Source organism: Nilaparvata lugens, chromosome 6, assembly GCF_014356525.2.
Source record: "Nilaparvata lugens isolate BPH chromosome 6, ASM1435652v1, whole genome shotgun sequence".
Lineage (NCBI taxonomy): Eukaryota > Metazoa > Arthropoda > Insecta > Hemiptera > Delphacidae > Nilaparvata > Nilaparvata lugens.
The window spans coordinates 51,224,351-51,247,652 of NC_052509.1; the positions used below are offsets into that span (position 1 = coordinate 51,224,351).

At 34.6% G+C, this 23,302-nt stretch overlaps 1 protein-coding gene across 2 annotated transcripts in view; it reads left to right on the forward strand.

The window, feature by feature from the left end:
• LOC111048409 (alpha-1,3-mannosyl-glycoprotein 4-beta-N-acetylglucosaminyltransferase B) overlaps positions 1-23,302 on the forward strand; it is a 248,108-nt gene that overhangs the window by 99,843 nt on the left and 124,963 nt on the right. Inside the window, exon 1 of one of the 2 annotated variants that reach the window (XM_039431139.1) lies at positions 13,297-13,351. The exons of the other annotated variant lie outside the window; for it this stretch is intronic. Coding sequence (XP_039287073.1) covers positions 13,312-13,351 — 40 coding nt within the window. The 5' untranslated portion in view covers positions 13,297-13,311. Of the gene's footprint in view, positions 1-13,296; positions 13,352-23,302 lie in introns of those variants that run through there. 2 annotated transcript variants of the gene reach the window in all.

Below are 23,302 nucleotides of genomic sequence, written 5' to 3' on the forward strand. Positions count from 1 at the left end.
TATTAAATGAAAATGATGAAAATTGTTATTCAGTTTTTCCCTAAATTTAGGACACATTATTATCAATAATTTATAATAGGCCTACTCCTGGTGATCAACTATTACTATTTGAGATCTAGTCTAGAATATAAATTTACTCAACGTGTGCTTGGAACTCTATTATTCCAATTCACCAAACAATTTGGAACAGTAGGGAGTCTAGGCAATCTAGAAAGTAGGTCATCATATCATCCTTAACATAAATGTAGCATGAAACTACTCACAAAGGGTTTGTAATATCTCATCCTTCATGAATTGATCATCATGCATTCAGATTTGATTTCAAAATTGGATCTGACCAGACAATCAGGTCAAAACTGTTTAGTTTTAAAAAAGAGGAGCATTGACTTGAAAAATATAACTAGATCAAGTAGTGTGAGTCTGAAGTTGATGGGGCACTTGAATTCATAAGGATATTCAATTTTGAATTCCGTTGCACTACCATTCTCATTTTTGTTCTCCCATCAAAAAGCACATGAAATTTTATGTACCTATATTCTCGCAGCTAAACATCGAGGAGTGCAGTGCTCACGAGTATTTGTCTGTGGGAGTTGTTGATCGATAGAGAAATGGTTATGGTTTTATAGTTATGATAATGTCGTTGGATCCCTATAGCGAGTGAAATGAGATGTGGGAAGTGTCTGCTGCGCATGAAATGTGCCAAAAAAGCGCATGGAGTCTGGTTGTTTTGTGAAGTGGCCCGAGGATTGTGTCATGAAGCCCCGTGGCTGTGTGACAGGCTATTGAGGTCTCCTGGTCCCGTAATATAAATTCAACGAGCCTGGACCTTTGGTTGTTGATCTTGCCGAGAGTTTCCATCGCGGTTAATTATATTCTGACCCGTAGAGAGGTTTCCTCTTGTTTGGCGTGGCCATGCCATTAGCGTGCCCCAACCAAGCAATCTAGGAGTTCTCCCTCAATTACCTCTCAACCAGGTGATGTGGACAGTGATGCAATTTGCGGTCGCTATCAGCTAATAATAAATTGATTAATTTTTCAGCTTGTCAACCTCTGATAAGAGGGACAGAAGAAGGAAACATAACTATATAATTGAAGTAGTGTTTGAAGCAAAATATTGCCTCTCATAAACGGTTTCTTGAATTGTTTTGCTCGAAAATTATATTTTCCCATATCATCAACATTAGCGTTATACTGTTACACAGATTGCATCTTGTTAAATAATTCAAGTGTTTTAAAGGGACTCTTAATCTCCAACTAATGATGCTTATTCATCCTTTTCTATTACTCCGGTACGTTTCAATAAGATTTTACCGTTATTGCATTCTTTCGAAACAGATTCAAGCATGTTTATTTTAGTCTACGCTTTGAACATTATTTGATAGTTCTCCATTCACCTCAGTCTGCAACCAACCTATAAAGATGAACACCCCCATTCATTTCAGTTCACAACCAACATATTATATAGATGAAGATTTCTCTTAATTTCAATCGTCCAATATTTTCTCATTGCATTCCATTCAGTAATATTATGTTCTGTATTATGGACCGAGTTCCTAGATCACAGTTAACAATTTCTATTTATTCCCTTGTCTTTACAAGCTGTATGTTTGTGTAATAGTTTATCTATCCAATACTGAATAGAGAATTTGAGAGGGTAAATAGTAGTAATATAGAAGTTGAGGGTTATAGAGTCCAAAGAATGCGCGAATGCTTTCCATCCAAGTCAAAACCGGCGCGTATTGATCATTATTTCGCTTCATTACAATGGTAATCCATCAAGTAATGTTTGAAACATTTTGTCCTAGGTAATTTCTTAAAAGATGATTTCTGTCAAGAAGTTTTCTATGGAACACAATTTCTTTCTACTTTTAAAGTTCAACTTTTAAATTGGATGCATAAAAATGCTAAATAGTATAAAACATGAAATAGAGTTGAATGAGTCAAGTTCAATCATAATTCTTGTAACTCCATGGAAATATTGTGTCACAATTCTAGAAATGTCTTAATATCAGTGTAGCATGCAAGTTGTGTATTTTCATAATGTTGAGAGTTTATTTCCAGACTGAAGAACCTTATTTTCAACCTATTCGTCTGCAAATAGAGTTTTTGTAAAATGGAAATCTGAATGAATTTTGAGCCGTCGCATTTTCACTTTAATTTATACAACGAAAGCAGGTCTGCTGCGTACTGTACGCAAGAATGTCCCTTGATAAATAACTACTGTGAAATTCATCATTCTCTTTTTTCACCCTCTCACTCCCTTCTGTAGAGACCTCTCTTTCTATCATCCCATTTCTCTCTGGACTCTGTTGGTTTTGCGTCAGTTTTTATCCTGGAAAGTTCAGGCACTAATTTACTGGGATTTGATGTTACAGTGTAACGCATTTGGTTTATTTTATATCTCTGCGAAATTGCAGGTGAAAACAGGGTAACTTTGACACTCTCGTTTCATACGCAGATACTGCGTGCCACATGAAAAGTTTTTGTGTGGTGGAGATGACAACTTCAAAATTCCAGGTGAAAAATGCGTTCAGATTGTTGATAAGAGATTCGTAGTGATAAATGACATTGAAGTTCATCCTCTATAAGGCTGGGACACTCTGGTTTGGTTTAATTTGATTGAAAATCGGTGCAGAGAAACCATCTTGTGTAGAAATCTCTTTCTCAGCACCTGCTGACGCTGCTACAAGCATGATAATGTAGCTGATTATGATGAATTTGCTCTAATAAAATTACATTTATATAGAATCTTCAGTAGGTAGCCTAATGTTTTCAAGAATATTTACAACATTATTAGTACGGTTCTCTCAGTAGGTACCGTAATGTTATGTTCTCAGTTACCACTCCAATTGAGAAACTTGATGTTTTGTTACCTAAGAACATTGACACCTCATATATTTTTTTCATTTTAAGAAACATTTCACACTATAAAATTTCCAAACGACACTAACAATGAAACATGTTTCATATTATTTTTACTAAATTGCTCTGATGAGGATAAAAATGGGGAGAAATCGCAAACCAATTAGGCTCTTTGAATTTTTATTCAAGTGTAATGAATGAATACGAACTGAATTAATCTTGTCGGAATAGTTGGGGGATATGGTACAATATAATGTAGATTAAAGTAGTCTATCTCTGTCCTCTACTCCATGTCATTGTTATATAACTAGCTTCGCCCCAAAGGATTTGATGCAATGAATACTTGCATTCAGTCTCAATTAATCTACATGTGGAAATAATCATGAATGAATTAATCTAGTTGAACAAAACTCATTGATAAACCAGTGGGGTATTGCACGTGTTTTGTAGAAACGGAATCCCGTGTGGACTAGTTTATGTCGAGCGATACGAACACTGTACGCTGTATCAGAAACAAGATAATGAAACTGTGAATGGGTTTTTGGTTTGAGCATGAAATTTTAATTTTGATTGAAAAATATATGATGTAAGATATTGGTAGGTCATTGGGAATATCCAAAGTCGCCTCTCAGGTTGAACATTGTAGGTATAGAATTGAATATTTACAGCAGATACAATTATTTGAGAAATACTTCAGTTTTAATAGTAGATGCAATTCAAAGACAATTTTATTCATAAATTAGGTATCTAAAGTACCCAAAGTATTCAAAATTCTCGAAGGACCGGAAGTGGATACTATTCTATGAGGTTGAAGCATCAGTTTCAATAAAGATAGAAGTGAATGCAATAAAGTCCATTTTTTGAAGGCTTATTTACCACCACAAAGCCTACTTTAAAACTAGGACACTCAATTGCTTTGGGGAAAAAGGAAAAGTGTTCCTTAGGCCTCCGTATGAGTTCTTACAACAAAAAGCTCCTTTTATTTCACTTTAAACTTTTCCGGCCATTTCTCTCATCATTGGCGAGAACATTTAATTTGGAAGTTTGTAGTTTGTTGGAAAGTGAACTTTTTTCATTTGTAAGTGAGATGGGATGGTATTTCTCTACAACATTGAAATCTCGGTTGGCAGAAGTTTTTCGGTTCGTCCGCATGTTGTGTGAAACAAATCGCCTCTCTCTTCACTCACTTTTTCTCCCTCTGCCAAAGCTTAGTTTCCGATTGTGCCCGCACTATTTCCACGGATCGAATTAATCCTTACAAGAAGGCAAGGATAAAAACTAACTCTCTCTCTGTCCCTCGCGTTGGTCTGTTCTCGCAGACATAACTTTCCGAAAACAAAGAGTGGAGTTTTTGGGGAAAAGCAGTGGCTAGCGGAACAAAAGTTAACCGCTCGCAATTAATTGGCTGTAGACGTAGGTTGAATCTGCCTTTATTATCATCATCATCATCATCATCATCATCTTTCTAACTTCGTTTATCAAAAATGGTGGTTTTGTGTTAATGACCATTTTTCAATTGAATGACCGCTGCAGCTGTTGAAAAAACTTGGTAGCTATTTCAGACAATGAATGTGGATTTTTCTGAATTATTTCATTGTCATATCATTTCGGGAATGGGAAAATTGAGAATTCCAGTATACCATGTTACTCTTAATGCACTGCAAGAGAGCTTTTGTTCTAGGGGTTTGAAATTAATTTATTATTGCTCTGCTGGAAATTTTATAGAAATGGATCTGGAGCTTGACTGTTATTTTCTTAAAGATATGAGTTTCCCAACCGCGCTAGGTCATTTTCTCTTCAAAATCAACCACAATTTGTTTGCCAAGAACTATTAAGAGAATGTAAATACACTTTTTCTAGATAGAACTGAAACTAAAGTCCATGAAATTTTATCAGATGTCAAAAACTTCAAAAGTATGTGCTTTTTCCAATAGATTTACGAATACATTTGAAACTACTGAAATATGGATGGAGAATATTAAATTATCTAAAATAACAATTTAATAAGATTTCACTTCTTTTGACTAAGCATTTTATAATGAATTATCTTTTCTCATTCCTTGATCATCTCTTCTCTAGTTAGGAAGGTATTAAAAGCATTGGAAATTAGGCATTATCCACAAAAGATCAACATGATTAAAGTACGGCTGAAGCCGTAGTAAAAGAGGTGAGTTCTGCCACAGAAAATTAAGGTATTTCAATCAGTTTGATCATTTGTGATTATGCCCAATTCCGAATAGTCAAGAAATTGTTCCACTAGACAAAGAGTACGAGGGTTGAATATAGTAAATGCCCAGCCAAACAATATTTTAAACCCAATATTTCTGAATCCAAGAGTTTTATTTTATACCAGCAAGTGACCCGTGCTCCGCAAGGGTCTATTTTACAAATGATGTAATGAAATTTTGGAGAATTGAAAATAGGCTTGATCCTCGGTTAATTAAGAATCTATCTGCAAAATTTCAAGTTAATCAGTCCAGTTATTCATGATGTCCAGTAGACGTGATGATGCGTCAAACATAATGTTTCTATCCCGTACGTGATGATGTGTCAAACATAATTTTTCTATCCCGTACTTGTATAAGCTAGCTCTTTACTTTATTATAGTATAGATAATAGAACCGAATTCCAAAAGTAACTTAACAAGGCACTTATCCATTTCCGACCACATTCAAATGACGTTTCTTCAAGTTAATTCATTTCTCAAGTAGCTGATTGCATCAGAATTAGGACTTATTCGGATAGAAGTTGGGTTTTAGTCCAACTGGTCAGTAGTTGGCAAACTGTGAACGGGAATTTCGAATTCAGCCAACTCCGGTGCGCACTTTACAAATTGTTGGATGGTAGTTGGTTGGTGGTGTGGTGGGGGAGTAGTTAGTTGATTGGGGAGAGGGGGGTGCCAACTGTCTTCAGATTCAGGCGTTGGAACTGATTGATGTGCCACCAGCAATCCATTCTAATATGTCCAACTTGTGTGCCTTCACATTGGAATTAAGTTGTCGGACGTTAGTTAGTTTGAAGCTTGGTTAGCGTTCAAGTTTAGACAGAAGTCTACATGCGCCCTTACCCTCCCAAGACGAAGACATTAAATCATGCTTAAGCTTTGCCAAAGTTATCCTCAGAAGCAGGGGTCCTGTTTTCCGTCTGCCTGTTCCTTGGGGAATTAGACGGGGTTTTGCCCCTCTGTATAAATCAAACATCAGGAAGGGTTCAAATACTGCGATGCAAGTCAGGCGGGAAGACCGTGGTCGAACCCAACACAAGAAGCAATTGGACTTTGGCTGTGTTTTGTTGACTTCTGTTGGGGAATGTCTCAGACCAGTACTTGTGATCAAATCCTTCAAACCTCAGCTCTGTTGGCTGTATTTTGTTGACTTCTGTTGTAGAATGTCTAAGACCAGTGGGTTTGTGATCAAATCCTTCAAACCTCAGCTATGTGTTCAAACGGTGAAATTGATCGGATTCATCGTTCAAATAGGCTACTGAACTATTTAACTTTTCCATCAATTTGAAATACGATTGAACTGGGAGGTTTTCTAGACTTATCATTCATAACTTGTTTCGTAAAAAGGAGAAATGACTTGGATTTTATAAGGAGGGGTTGTTGAGATCTAAAAATATTTCTTTGTAATTGGAATGACACGAACATCAAGCATTTCAAATATGAGTGCCATTTTGAAGCTTCAATATAGTAATATTACAATAAATACTTCTATTTCGTCCGTGTGCTGAAATGGATTATTTATTTATTTTATTTTCTGGCCTACTGGTACTTAGCACATAGCACTGGGAATTGGTTGATGATCATGTCCGTATTGACTTGACTTCTAGTTCTGAGGTAGGAGCAAGAGAATTTTTCACCATTTAAGGTGTTTGACCAACTCGTTTTCTGATTTCATCATCCCTCCTAACTTCTCATCTTCCTAACCTATCCAATAATTCTGATTTCATGTATTTATATCCAATTATACACATTCCTTTAAAATTATTGCAGGAGGAGGCACAGCCCAATTTAATTTTCTTGATAGTATGTGGGACCTTTGGCTCAGTAATTAATCGTTTACTTGTTGCTTAATTATGTAGTCGATCTTCAAGAAATAGATAACAAAAATTATGGAATCTTCTAGTAATAGGTCTAATATTACAGTTACTCAATATTTTTTGATAGTTTAATAGATATAATATAATTTATCAACAAAGTTGAATCGTAAGACATATCCATGATATTAGAATCGATCCTGAAAAGGAATTTGTGGTTTTCAAGAAACCGTTAAAGTTTAGAGACGAAGAAAACTCCCATCAAGTTGGAATGACTGTTGAACTCATGCATTAGTTAGTGTTGAATGTTGAACTGTGGCTGTATTATTGATTTGCACCGAAGCTTGAAAGCGTTTATTTATGTATGTAAGAAGCTTTAATCTGGCACAAGTTTCAGATAAACCTCTTGTTCTTGTGTTAACCATGGATTACATTAATATTGATTCCATTATGAGTTCTGGTTCATGATCCAACATATCTCTCTTATTGTGATTTAAGCATTATTTTAAAAATAATTCTACCCATAACTTATTCTGTGATAAATTTATCACCTCAAATCCTATCTCATTACATAAGGATTACAGGGTTAATAACCTACTTGAACATGGTAACAGCTAGTTAATCTGAAAAAAAACTGATCATGAATAATTAAAACTCATTATGCTCAAAAACTTCCATTTTATTTTGAAATAAAATAGAATTACATCAAATTGCTTAGGTGAAACTTACAGCAGGAAATTCAAGGTCGGAATCGAGTCTAGAGAGATTTTCACATTTCTGAAAACTTCTCAAGAGGCTACTTTTGTATGCAGAACGAGCAGAAGAAAGTCATTTTCACTTCACGCTTTTTGCGTGTATTCATGAATATATATTTTTAAAACAGAATTCAACTCATCGTCGCTCTTTGTCGCTCAGTTTTCCTCTCTCTCCATACTCCTCTCTCTTTCTATCACTGTTACTCCTCTACGTTTCTCCGTCTAATACACCTTAGTTGCTTTATCGGTCTTCTCACTTCTATAGCTTTCTCTATGGCAAATATACCGGCGTAGGTAGCGGAGAGTTTCTGGAAGCAGAGGTGAGAGGAATACAAAATTTTCCCCGCCCTGTTTTCCTCAGGACTTGGTGAGGAAAACATATCTGCTCAAAGATCAGTGCCAGTGCGTTCTCGCGAGAGTAAGCGCAGACAATATATGTATATATATTATATGAGTATACATGAGTATATAGGGAAGCACCTGAGACCTGCACACAAAGTTAGTGAGAGACGTATCGTGATGGGTGGAGCCGAATCACCTATTCCTTCTGAGTATTACTGTCACGTATCAAATACACAATAATACAGTTCCTGCGTTGCATGACAGTAGTGACAGGCACAAAATTGCATTCCCCTTCAACTCTACCAGGGTGCTGATCTTTTTTGAATGGAATTTTATCACTACATATTTGTATTGGAGCTGAAACAAAAGATTTGCATGTGTGCGGAAATTGAGATGGCGTATTTTCTGGTTGCCTCTTATTCCCTGAGCAGGTTCTTCAGAATCTACTTTCGCATCGTATCTGCTGCCTCTTCATGTCTTCTCCTACATATCATATCTTTGTTTCAGACGTCTGATAGTAATTGAATGAGGCCGACTTGATGTTTTCAAAGCCGATGATTTATTGAAAAAAGTTTGTGATTCTAGTTTCTGTTGTTATTGACCGAACGTAGTGAGCAAAATCACACTTTGATAGAATTCGATGAGATTTGGCAGGAATATTCTTTTTCAACTGCGCGTCGATGTATACACAAGGTTTTTTTAAATTTTGCATTTTTAAGTTTTTTAGTTCTTTTAAGGATAATATGAATAGAAAATAATTCCTCCATACTCTGATATCAATATAATCATCTACTTTGAAGATAGGATTAATCAGACTATAGAATTATTCATAATCAATCAGCTGACAAGTGGATTATTCATTGCATGCGTTACACAGAGTTTTGTCTATTTCTATAAGGTAAGGTTTCAATATTTAACTTGTGGATGAGAAAACTGCATGAGGTCTACTGTTCACAGAACTAATGGTATAAAGTTTCTAGTGAACTAAATGCATAGAGCAGCAGATAGTGTGGATGAAGCCATATTATGGTTGTTAGTTGTCATCATTTGTCGATACAAGACACGTTTATAGTATTCCAAATACGGTAATGAGAGCCGTTGAACAACAAATGAAGAAGAACTCAAAAATCAAATGAAGAAGAACTGAAACAACCAAAGTGAGAATGGAATAACTCTGTTGAATTTGTTTTATAGTCTTTGTATTTTCGCGATTTTTAAATAGCATATTCTCTCATTTTTACTATTTTTCCATTTGTTTTTGTTAGTTACCAAGGTCTTCTTCACAATTGGAATACTGTGGACGTGTTTTAACAGCTCAACTATCATTGGCCAACAATTAACGGCCAATCATAAAGCTTCATTCAAACTACATTCTGTTGTTCGATGTTTTTAGCTTTCATATGGATATCCACCATCTTCGACTACAGAAAGTATGATTGTAAAGTAATGAAATTTTTTAATTATTATCCTAACTAACTTTCCTATTCTAGCTAATAATTTTTTCTTATATCTTTCATTTTTTCTATCAATTATAACTAAATTATTCTCAATACCAGATCCACAAGTTTTCAAACCAAATCAATAGAATTTTTCTATCATTATATTATTACTGCAAACCTTGAGTAACAAAGGAAATAAGTTTTATTTTACCAAAACAATTAATAGTAGCTTTAATGGAACACTAGAATGTTGTATAGAAATATCTCAAATTTACAAGTACAACATTTCGTAGAATTTATTGCTTGAATAGGATTGGATTTGGTCGACCTATCAGGAGCGATGAGCTATTATTTATTTATTTATTTACAATGTCAAGGAAGACTACAGGCATTACGCCCAAATCAGTCTCCACTACTATTTACCAACAAAATGAACATGTAAGAAATGAAAAATAAATGGTAATACAATGAAAGATACGGAAGATGATATTATCCGGATGAATCGACCAATAGGAAGCGTAGGCTTTAATTCAACTCTCCTCCCCCTTCCATTACTCTTGTATTGGTGATAATTGTTGAAGCACCAAGTGATTTCAGTTCTCAGTAGAAGAGGAGACTCCATTCATTGGAGATCAAGTCCTTATAAGGTTTTATGAATTATCACTTGACTCATTATGTATATTTTTGTATAATAGTTGTAGAATTATGTAATAAACATATCATTAGAAAATGTAGGCAAACTTTTTTGAATGATTTCTTGATGCTATGAATACTTTACTTTGTGGATAGATTGCAATTACACGATTCAAGATTGTATGATTTTATATATTTTCTAAAGTTTTTGTAAATAATATTCAATGACTAATAAGGGAACACTGAGTGATTTTTATCAATGTTCATCAACCTCCGTCAAACTCTGTGGCTCAGAAACTCATAAGAAAATGGTCTTAGAATTCTCCCTTCCTGAGACTACATTTCTATTAAAATTGGTCAACGGTTTTCTACTGAGGGCACTATAGATCTGTGCACAGTAATACTGTCAATATTGTAGAATGAAAGTTGTTGAACTTCCATCTTGATAACTTGTTTCAAGTTTCCTAAATCATTCGTAGCATGTGGTTCAAACGGTAATAATTGCAAACAGTTGCGAGCCGAATGGAAACTTTACAATATTCATTTTAAACTTGGTCGTCTCTCCCCATTAACAATTCATCATTCATCATTTTTCTTATTTTAATAGTTCTTATTCGGTTCAGAGCAATAACTGGAACAGTCATATCCCGTTCTACCTTTATTTCTCAAAACTGGAATGTAACTCAAATTTTCTTATGAGTACACCTTCAAGCATTTCTCTGTTATTAATGGATTCATTCATAGTTTACTTGCCCACCGCATTCTCTTAAAGTTATTCGAAAACTTTGGAACGTTACATTTAAAAGTTTGAATTCCACTGAACAAAACGTTTCTTTTGTATACATCTCATTTTTCATGCAGTACTTCATTCGACATAATTTAGTCTACTGTTCAGCAATCCAGAAAGACTAATGCTCTATTAAGTAATTTATTTTGAATAATGATCACACGATTTATGAAATCTCTTAATATCTATACATTGATGTAAGCCATACATCTACTATTCTATTTCTACTTAATAATGAATCACAAAAAATATATAGGTAATTTTCATCTAGCTGCAACTCCTTGGTCTCACTTATCAGCAATGTCAACAATGAGCATTTTAGTTGGAATCTTCAAGCAATGGATATTTTTATTATTAAGAGAGACTAAGTAGATACCTTACCCTTTTCTTATCATATCCTATAATAGCTTACACTTCTTCATCAATCAGCTTATGATAGCTTACTCTGTCCTTTCCATCTGTAACTTGATTTAAAGCGTTTTCCAAAATTAAGTACTGTATTGACCACCTGTAACTTGGTGTCTCTACATTACCTGTCGCCTCTCCATTAGCCGTTTGAATAATTGGTTTCATGTAAAAAGCGTTCAAACTATATAATCCTAAACATCTATTTACAAAATATGTTGATGATTATCAATTGAAATGAAAATAGAGATGAATCTGATTTCCAACAATGGTTGAGAAAAATCTATTACGCAAAAAATCTGATACCTCAATCTTCTAACCTGTACATTATCATCCATGTATGTATTTGATTTTCGTCTCAATTGCAACAATAAAAACCACTCTCGTTTCTGTACTTTTTGTAGGGAAATCAGGAATGCATTGTTCCATAAGGCCTCCGCTTGGCTAGATATAAAATATTCATTGTCCATTACACATTTACACACACATTCGTTGCCAGGAGGTTACACATGGTCTGATGCACATTTGTGGGAGGGGTAGGGAGTTCCTATGTTGAAGCAAAGCCGTTTCCATGGAAATTTTATGCGGTTCAATTACATTTCGGTCACGTGCTATAGGCAAATACAGGTCGACACATTTATCGGAAACGTTTGCAATATTGGTACAAGTCAATGATGTCAGGTACGTTTTTTGTGGATACAAAATGCATGAATTTATCGTTAATATTAGATAAAAGTCATTGTTCAGTTTGCGAGTGAGCTCTGTCAACTGTGTACGGAATGAATGTTACAACGCTCATCCACTGAAAGGTCCTGTGATACTGATAGGGTACAGTCATTGTTATCATTACCATTATCCAGGCTTGTATGGATATTGACGTCCATTCTGGATCCATTCCCTGATTACTTCGCTGGATAAGTTCCTACTTTACTTGATAAGTGCTGATTATTGCGAATTCTTCCGTTCGTTGAATGCTTCCATCCAATTTTCAAATATATCAAAGACGGAAAGAAAGACATGAATGAATGTACTCACCTTGCATTTTAATGATGTGCTTTTTGTAAAAATAAATAATAAAGCTTCGTCTATCAAGTTCTCTGTTAGACTATCAAATCTACTTGGACTATCAAATTTATCTTGTCACATAATAAAATAGTGTAGTCCTATTTTGCGTAGGCTACTCAAGTAAAAAGTTTCAAAATGTTGTTTTACATTAAATACGTACGAGTATCTAAAAATTTCTATCAGTAACTTGATAGTTATGATGCGCCTGAACCTCCATACAGTAATAATTATACATATTACAATTCCTTATAATTTGAACTGTAATGCGGGATACTTACTCCTTACTCGAGATAGTTTACTCCTTATAGTTTTCGGAATAGACCTACAGTTTTCTTTCTACTTCATTGTCAGGTTTGCCGATTCTCTACTCACATTTTTCTCAAGCTGCGTACAGACTTGAGCGCCACAAGTATTTCACTTCTCTTCAGCTAATTATATCTGTATTTGTTCAGAAACAGTAAGGTACAGATATAATAAGCATGGTATCACCTGATGAAAAATTAAATGCGCGTGTTCATGGCGCTCAATCGGCAAACCTGATGACAATGAAGTAGAAAGAATACTGTAAGTCTGTACGAAGCTTCACATTCCTTATTCCTTCCCATTTCGCCCCACTTTTTTCCTAATTTTCAGAAGCAATGCTTCACAATGCTTCAATAATTTCCTTATTGAACTCAGTCTTGAACTGTTGTACGAGTGATACATTGATTACTGAGGTGGAAATCGGGAACATTCCTGAGTTAGTAGGCTACTGCAGTATAGTACTGTATAGCAATCACACCTCGGAGCCCCACACCTCGAGGATCGAGTGAGTAGTTGGCGAATGGAGAATGCGGCTGTTAATGGATATTGCATTGCATTGCATTCCAGGTGGCGGCAAATTGCAGTCATTGCTGACATTGGCTGCCTTTGCTTGTCAAACCGAGTGATTGATGACACTGTCATCCTCTCATCATCCTCAGAACCCAAATGTGCCATAAGTTGGATGCCATATGTGGGGGCACGTGATCTGTTTTTGCAGAGCAGTGAGTGAATGAATCACGGAGAAATAATTAATTAACATGAAATAACTTATTGAATGGATATAGTCCACCTATTTGTTGCAAATGATGCATCCACACTTGTTTTTCTTCAAGTTGAGCATGCAAATATCACGTGATTGAAAATGTAGATAATATTTTTGGTACAATCTCGTTCGAAATTGAGTATTTGAATTCACTACGCCTATATTTGATGCAAAAAGTAAATAATACATTTTATTCTTCCCCAAGTTGACTATGCACGTGATTGAACTAATAAATGTCAGAGAAACTGTTTGTTAGCAGATGAATCATAAGATAAATGTATGTCAGTTATAGAGTAAATTCAATTTATCATTTGTTACTGTTATTTGAAATCAATTGAATACGAATTGATACGATTATCAATTATAGGGAGATGTTTCATAATGTAGGCTATGTCTATTATAGAGAATATTTAATCTATAATTTGATAGTGTTATTTGAAATCAATTGAATAATTGATACGATTATTTCACTTGAGGAAATTTAGAATCTTGGTTTTTTCTAGAATCACGAATTAGTGAAATTCTAGGAAAGCATCTTGTAATAATTAATGTAGCCTAGTCTAGTTGATTGGATTACGAGTATACTAATCCAGTTGAGTGTTTTTTCGTGAATTGTAAAATATATTATTAACTATAGAACTATTATCAAAGAACTTTCTACAAAACATCTATTTTCTTTGTTTATAGTCGAAACTTTGTTAAATAGAGCTCTATAACCACATATCACAATATCTCTGTCCCATTCGTATTCATACACAATGTCTGAAACTCGAGCTGTAACTCTAACCCCACTCTGCGACGAAATCTAATTACCCACTTTCAGAAAATAAAATGGAGTTTCCATGTCACGTGACCCTCGCACTCGCACATTCTGAATGATGCATGTAATTTTCTCTTGAAAATTAAGATAAAAGTTGACACAGACCAAGAGTGCACCGCCTTACTTTTAGCAGGGCCGGAGGTGTTAAGGGTGGGTGGATGAGCTAAGGGTAAGCTTTCTGCTGGAGAAGGATGGACGATCGCATGAAAAGTGGATAGCCGGAGGATAATAAGGGGAACTTGCGTCTGTAGTACAGGACGAAGCTTTTTGCCGTCCAGCTCCACAATTAGGAGTTTACCGTCTATGTAAACTTAGCTTCTGTACAAACGCGTTCCAAGTGTTAATACCCTGTGGCTTTTTGCACATTCGTGTGTTTGTGTGAAGATTCATGTACGTGAACTCATGTTCATATATCTATATAGAATGTGTATGATCCCTGAATTAGCATTGAAAGATTCCTTAATAAACAGCAATTTTTATAATCTGAATTGACGGGATTCTCGTATTCAAGAGTAACTAATTTCTTGTGATGATGTTCCCAACGTGTGAAGAAACTATCATAAGCAATGCACTTTGTGCCGAATAATTTATTAACCATCATCCTCTGTTGTGTCACCCTCGTTCTTTGTTCGGAACAAAGAAGAGACGTCACTGAGTTCTGGGAGCGGCATAATGCATATTTCAAGGCGGACAATAGAATATCATCCCCTATCCTGGAAAAGCTACCCCTTTGAATTCACGAAGAATAATGTTTTTCTAGTTGGTCCTCATTTTGTTGTGTTTTCTTAGTAGCCGTTCACTCAGGTCTTGGAGGATTAATGATTTTGAAGATATCGGAGTTCAGAGTTGGTTATGAGGAGGATTAGTTATTCCAGTTTGAAGGAATCCAGTATTTTTTCATCATCATCGTTGAATTTTCACAGCAAATGTATGTCAGCCAGTTCTGGTACTACATTATGATCGTTTAAAATTATTTTATTCCTGCCTGCTCCAGTATTATTTTTATCCTTGAACCAGTTTTAAATCTTAGAGGCTCATTCAATTCCCTTCGCAAATACAATGAGTAACTAATATTGTTCAAGATTGCAAGATTCTTCTATCTTATAAACCACAGATTTCCATCAATCATTACGATCGTATTTTGACTTATGTGGTGTAGAGCAATAAGGGGTTTCAACTTATCTTATATACTAAATGTTTTTGCGATCTAAAATGTTTGGGAAGCATGATCGACCAAATCTTTCTAGGTTAGAGTGATGTAAACACTCCATTCCAGAATATTCTTGTGCAAATTCAGTTGACCTTGAACTGAGCTATGAACCAAAATTTATTAGCGTACTTTTTGAATCAGATATCTGCAGAGAAACTTATGATATTGCATCATTGCAACGCTTGTATTGTTTTCCATGTCAGCGAAAATGATAAATTATCAGTGATAAATGATAAATAAAAATTTGGGGTGGAACATACTCAAACCACTTTGAAAAATTTGTTGTAATTCAAAAACGTTTATAAATTGGGAAAACCCCAAACTCAACTATTCTTTACTTTCTCGTTTGTCTCTGCTCTTTCTCTTCCCTTCCTCACTCACTTTTTCTCTTCCCTATTTCTTAATAATATCCCAATTTTTCAAATTAATAATATTCCAATTATTTTCTTGTACTGTTAAGCATTGAACACTCGGCCTCTGCGCTCAGGCTCCTCGAACCTTGCAGGGAATTCCCGTTTTCAATATAGTTATGTATAATTCTATTTAATGGTATTTTTTCTTTTTCAATGTTATATTGTATTTTACTTTTTTCTTTTATAACCATTTTTGTCATTGTAATTATGTTTTTTGGGGCAAATAAAGATTTTCGTTTTTTCTTTTTTGATCAGGTACTTTTTTGGTACTTGTATCAGTTTTTGTTTATAATACATCTGCCAGTTTATTAAAACACTATCATCATACTCAAAATTTATATCAGGTTTTAAATATTTTGTAAAATATATCACATCTCAGATTATAAATGTGTATCTCTACTCTTGTCTTTTCGAAGTCGACTGACTGAAGTTTTTTGACTTGTTTGAATAAACATTGCTTCTTGAGCGTGCCAAAGTGCCTTAGGGTTGAGGCACCATGTTTGCAACTACGTACTCAGTACGTAGATTAGGTTACATTTCCGCATGAGACATTCTCTGGAGGCCAAAGCGTAACCCCCGAGCGTGACTAGCCAACCCAAAATCCCCCTCCCCCCTACCCAACCCACACAACTCGCCCCTCACACCTTAATGATGATAAATAGACCGAACAAGTTTCACTTCACCCTTCTCATAACTTACCTGTAACCTTTAGTCGAACTTTGCCAACTTGATTCACACCTACATTATCTTTTATGATTCCCATTACTGAAATATTGGGATGGTTTTTTGAGCTATATTCTTCCAAATAGTACAGAAATATATCATCTTAAACGGAAATACCCTTGAGTTGTTTTTTCCTATGTAAAAACAGTTCTTCTTATTATAGTGAGTAATCGTTTTCAAAGCACCAGACGAATTTTTGTATTGGTTATTAAAAGTATTGTAGTTTATTCTCAGTTTAACGCATTCTTTATTATTACAAATGAAGCATTTTGAGGACTATTATGACCGAATATTTAGCACTTGAGCCCGGTTTCACCAAGCTCGGTCAATACATTTGAACATGGTAGCCTACGGTTTTGAACGAGTGCACTAGAACCTACTTAATACGATCTCTATAGTGATAGTTAGGTACTATCGATTTACAGTGCACACTTGTAAAGAGTACACGGCTTGACCATGTTAAAATGTCTTGACCGAGCTTGGTGAAACTAGGCATTTTAGTAGTATACATAGTATAAATACATGTCATTAGAGAATGAGAGACAATGTTCATAGACTTGGATCAGAATTTAAGAAGATGATTTGTAATTTAAGAGGAATGATTCATTATTGTAGAGTTTAGATCCAAGAACGCTCTACCTTCTAGAAAAATAATGATACTTGTTTCAAGGAAAACCCTCCATTTCTCTACTTTTCTCTATTTTCAAATAATGACTACTCGTTTGTATCCTTGAGAATACCGACTTGATTATATTGGTGATGTCTAGACTTCAAACCTTGAATGATTTTCATCACCCGTCACCTATAGAATTCAATTCAATAGCATTTACACAATAGTGTAGATAGGCAGCCACATTGCTGAGCATTGCTATGATTATAATTTTGTCACTGCACTCAATTTGTGAAGCGCTCTATTCACAGCTCCATGATCTCTGAAACCTCTCGCCTTTTCCTCTATTTTATCAACGATGCGCTTCGAACAAATGGTCTCCAACCGTTCTCCCATTCACTCGACTGCACAGATCGATACAGATTGTCACATTGTCTGGCGCATTCATTCGCTCGATAAAATTGTTCAAGGTAGCTAACTGTCTGTTTTTTCGATTGTGAAGCTTCGGGACACATTTTCATGAAAAAATTGATAGAGCGTTATCGGTAATAATACTGTATTTGTTTTCTTTTATCGACAGAAAAACGCAAACAGAAAGTGATTGTCTCTGACAACCATTCATGTTGGCTACTGTTTTAGCACTCAGATTCACCCCTCCATCGATATTGAACTCGCTAGCTTTTATAATTCTGCTCCACTAGCTCTCCCATTATATTATTTGATATACAATAAATTCTATAAAAGCCGAAACAATTTCTCTCATGTTTCTGTTACCTGTCCTGAATGTTTCTGCATTCAGAGTTCATTCAGCAAGCTTGAATTGAATGAATAATGAATTTATTGCCAAATACAAGAAATATTTTTACAAACAAAATAATCATTAAATTACAATAGTTCTTGGCGTGACTGGAAAAAGAAGCCTTGAGCTCCAGCCACGAGTACTAAAAATAAGAAATACATTTTTTTTAAATGAATTGAAACAATTTTATCTGGTTACATGGTTCTTTGTTGATTCTCTTTTTTCAATTAGCCTAGTCCATGTATCCTTGTGTGAAAGCATTTCAAATCTGCTGGATTATCTTACTTTTCAATCCTGATGAACTGATATAGTGGACAAAGGATATATGTTATATGTCAATGTAAAATGAATGTGGCAGTAGTTTATTAGAACACTTTTTCATGTTTACTAGGAAAGTCGATTTGTACAGTTTCTGGAGACCAGTGTTAATGTTTTAGCTGTAATCCTGCAATAATCATCTGAATTTCAACTTTCAATTGCGGATTACATTTATCAATACAGTCGAAAACGATTACAGGGTATTTAAATTTTGAATGAAAAAGACTAAGAAATTGTCAAAAAACCACTGATTTATTGATAATTAGAAAGACCGGTTTCGGTTATTACACCATTGTCAATCTCTGATAAACTAAAACTAAATACTAGAGCAGCAGAATTTATACTAGTAGGCGAGTACTGCTATTGGTCGAGGGCAATGTGGATTTCATGTTGCTTTCAAGACCAAACCGATTTTAAATAGTCTATTTAGCTGGAGTAAAGACAAAATTGATATTTGGGATAAAAGCGGGGTGTACAAACTTAAATGTGATGATTGTAATGCTTGTTATGTGGGTCAGACTGGTAGAAGTTTCAAAAGTAGAATTAAAGAACACATCAGAGATTGGAAGAAACAAAATGGGGAATCTAACATTGCAGAACATTTGATAACAAATAATCACAAATTCACAGTTAAGGAGAATGTTGAGTTTCTGCATGTTAATAACAAAGGCAGATCTTTGAATATTCTAGAGGCTTTAGATATTATATTTATATATTTATTAACAAGAGTAATTAAGGAAAATTCCCAGTATAGTTTAAATGACCAGATTCATTTCAACCAATACAACACTACTAATTTAGTTTTATCATAAAATTGTAAGCATACATTAGTCAATAGTTTTTCCATTTACATATTTGTTTTATTATCTTTCACACTTGTTTTCTTGGTTTTTGTTTTGTACTGAAAGTAAATTTTATTATCATAGCGATTCTGTTGCTTAAGCCACCATTTTGTCACCCCGTTGAGTGGGAGGAGACTGTCTAGCTAGGCCAATGGCAGGCGTTCATGCCCTCGACCAATAGCAGTACTCGCCTACTAGTATAAATTCTGCTGCTCTTGTATTTAGTTTTAGTTTATCAGAGATTGACAATAGTGTAATAACCGAAACCGGTCTTTCTAATTATCAATAAATCAGTTGTTTTTTGACAATTTCTTAGTCTTTTTCATTCAATATGAATAATTACCACAATATCAACTTCTCAACTACACAAAAAGTATTTAAATTTGTTGTATAATAACACTGTTCTTAATTTTCAATGGATGAAGGAAAATAATATACATCATTTAACAACTATCTCGTTATTTTAGTCATGATGTGTACTTAACTTCACTTTTCTTCACAGTACCTAACTTTTAAATAATCCACCTCTTTTAAAAGTCCAACAGGTAAAAAACCAATTCTTAAATAGTTCCATTTCTGAAACCAATTTAAATTATTTTCGGATTGTGAGCTCAGTTATAGGGGATGTTCATCAAAGGAAATAATTGGATGTGGAGTTGAAGTCCAGAATGTCTATCACCCAGCAAAAGGCAAATCTCATTAACGGCCACCACTTCATCACTAAAGTTAGGCAAGTTCTTCGATTTCTTTGGCCGGAAATTCTCAGGAACTTTCTGTGGAGTGTCTATTAGCACGCCCTTGGCTCTCTCTCTCGCTCTCACGCTGACCAGTGGACAAATTGATTTCTCGCGCGAAATCCAATTGGAACTCCTGCAATAACCAGACGCTGCGATTAGAAATGACGGGCACGTACACCATATACTGCTATGGTCGAATTCCTCGCAAAAATGCTGTCCTTGGGACATTTTCTTGAATAGTAAGGTGCCTGGCGTAGGCCTACCATTTTCAATATCCTCATTCCACTCCACCCGTTATTATGACTTCTCTTTTATTATTTATAATTCATTTTCTTAATTCTGAAATCTTAATCCAGTTTGACAATGATTAATTGTTTGATCATATTAGCTTCGTCTCAATGTGAATATTCAAATCAAATCGTTATGTGGCGTCGCGTCACATTTGTGACTCAGCTGAAATATTCCTCTAATTGAGGTTGATAGATTTCCATTTATTTGTTTGAATTTACCATTTTCTTATCAGATTTCTGTGTTTCAGGTAATGGACCGTGACTGCTTCTATCAGACAATCATTATTATTGTAAGTTGTTTTTCCTACACTAAAATTGCATTTTCCATTAAAGTCAACTTATTTTCATGATTAGAAGTAGTACATTAAAGTCCGCAATATGCTTAGGTAGACATATTAAAATGATATAATTATAAAATCTCTTTAACTTCTTCTTTATCTTCTTGGTCTTTGACTAGAAATTCATGGGTTGTGTTGTCAATTTTTTATACAAAACCTTTTTTAGTACTTTGTAGGACTGCCAATAATCCTCATTTAGGAATATTCGAGGGAAAAATAGTCTTGGGGTTCGCCTGTTGTTTTTCTCCCAATTCTTCCAATGTAATCTACATTTATAAATAAATCTGTATGGATATATTAAACTTTGATCAATTTCTGAACAATATAGTGTATTATATAAATGTAGTTTATAGAAGTAAGACATTAAGCATCTATAAAAATGCTCAATTTTGATTTTGTTTCTCTAGTGTTTTCTCAGTATTCATTTACTGAGTTGAAGAAATAAAGTATTACTTTACAGCGTCTTTGAATAAAGCTATATTAAACCGCAAATACATAATATACTATTCAAAACCGATCTAAGTCTGGTGCGATTTCTGAGTGTTCGGTTCAACATATAAATTTATTATTCACACCACGAGGTACGCTGGGAAAAGCGTGGAAACTCAACTATACGCACCCACTGTATGCGGAACATGGAAAAACTTCTAGGCTTAGTTGATTTAATGCGTCTCACTGATCTCTAGGGATTCAGATTACTCTACTATACCTTTGCGCGTCAATACAAGACCAACTCCTTCCTCTTTTATCTCTCCATCTCTGCAATCTTTCTCTTTCTTCTTCTTGTGCCACTTTGGCTGCGAGCCAAAAACGATTCATGTCCGTCGCACGTGACCCATTTTTTAAGAATGGGCCGCATGCACCCACTTCCTTATCTCTATTACCACCTGTTTCGGCCGTTTGTTATCACTGCCACTCCAATTGATATTTCCGCTCAATTTGTTTTTGTTTCTTGGGCTGTCACTCATTATCCACGTTTACAACTGTGGGACCCACGTTGTGTGTTGGAATGTCACATGCCATTCTTGTATGATACTTCAAGCTTCTGTTTTCGTAGCCTTGCGTACTAAACAAAATTCCATCTGTTTCCATGAGATGATTTTACTACTGTACTCACATAATCTATATTTCATTTTTGAGTATCAAGTTCAGCCGAGGAATAAATTTGTATAGTTTTGTAACAAGATCTTTACATAGTTTTTTAAAATTATTTAGGCTATTCATATACAAATTAAGTTTTTTTTTAAATTATTTAGGCTATTCATAGACAAAGAAAGCGAATGAGTTAAAAGTAAGAAATAGAAGAAGTTTTGGGCAATAGCCTGTTTTCTTCTGACTACTGTATTGTTTGCTCTAACCAATAAATGAATAAATAAACAATACATGTGATTCAGGTAAAAACAACATGCATCCGCCCAAACCTTCTTCAAACTCTAATTTAAAATAGACAGTCTAGAGGTTATATAGAGTTGATAATTACATTGACGGTCAATTACAAGTCCAAAAAATGCATTAATTTTTTTGTAATTTATCAAATTAACTTCCAGACACGAATCAATTTATGAGTTTCAGTTTAAATGAAGAGCTATTCAGCGTATGTTAATACCTGTACCGTATTGAGAAACATTTAGTACCCTTGAGTTATTAATAATAATAATGGTTTTGTTCATAGCACAGACATGCCGCCAGGGTATGTCCATAAGGGAACACGTCAAGAGAAATAAAACCAAGTCCATAGACTGACAGTCAGAACGTAAAAAGTTACAGAAAGTAAAAAAAAAACAACCAAGCAGCAGGCAAATGCACTATTGCTAGAAGTAGACATATGATCAGTTTTAGAAGGCATGCGGCGATGTATGAGATTAATTATGTTGATAGATCTTGAAAATCAGTGGTTTATATAACAACATCAATTTCTCTTTTAAAATGGGGTTTCTTAATATTATCCACTTCCCTGATGAATATTTTCCTCTATTCTCCATGAAATAACAGTCGAATGAGATAGAAATGTTCAATTCTCAAACTGAGATCCATGTGAATTATAAACAAAGGTGAATGATACATTCAGCTTTCAGCAACAACAACACTGTTATAACTATATCAATTTATCTATCGAAATGGGTTTTATCAAACGTATCCACTTCCCTAATGAATATTTCCTCTGTTCTCTTGCAATATCAGCTTGAATGGAATAGAACTGTTCAATTCTTCAACACTGAGATCCATTTGAAGTGACTCATCAACTAAGGTGAATGGTATATATTCAGATTTCAGCAACAACAACGCTGTTAATAACTATCAATGTCTTTATCGAAATGTGTTTTATCAATAATATTCACTTCCCTAATGAATATTTCCTCTGTTTTCCTGGAATATCAGCTTGAATGAAATAGAACTGTTCAACTCTTCAACACTGAGATCAATTTGAAGTGAATTGTCAACAAAAGTGAATGGTATATATTCAGATTTCAGCAACAACATTACTGTATATAACTATTACTTTCTATATAAACTCATATTTGCTTCTCATATGAATAGTTCTTTCATTCTCCTGAAGCTTGAATGGACTCGAAATGTTCAATTCTTGAACTAACTGAGATCCATTGAAGTGAATTATCAACATACGTGAAAGGTACATTCAGTAATGAAAGTTTTCCTATTCTGCTAGAGGTTCATTATTATTACAGCCACACCCCTATTCTGAGCCAGTAATATAAATAATACAACCCACTAACCACAGAGCAACGATACCTTAGATGATGATAATATTACTGCAACTATAGGAGGAGCATTGCCGGGGCTTCCATGCT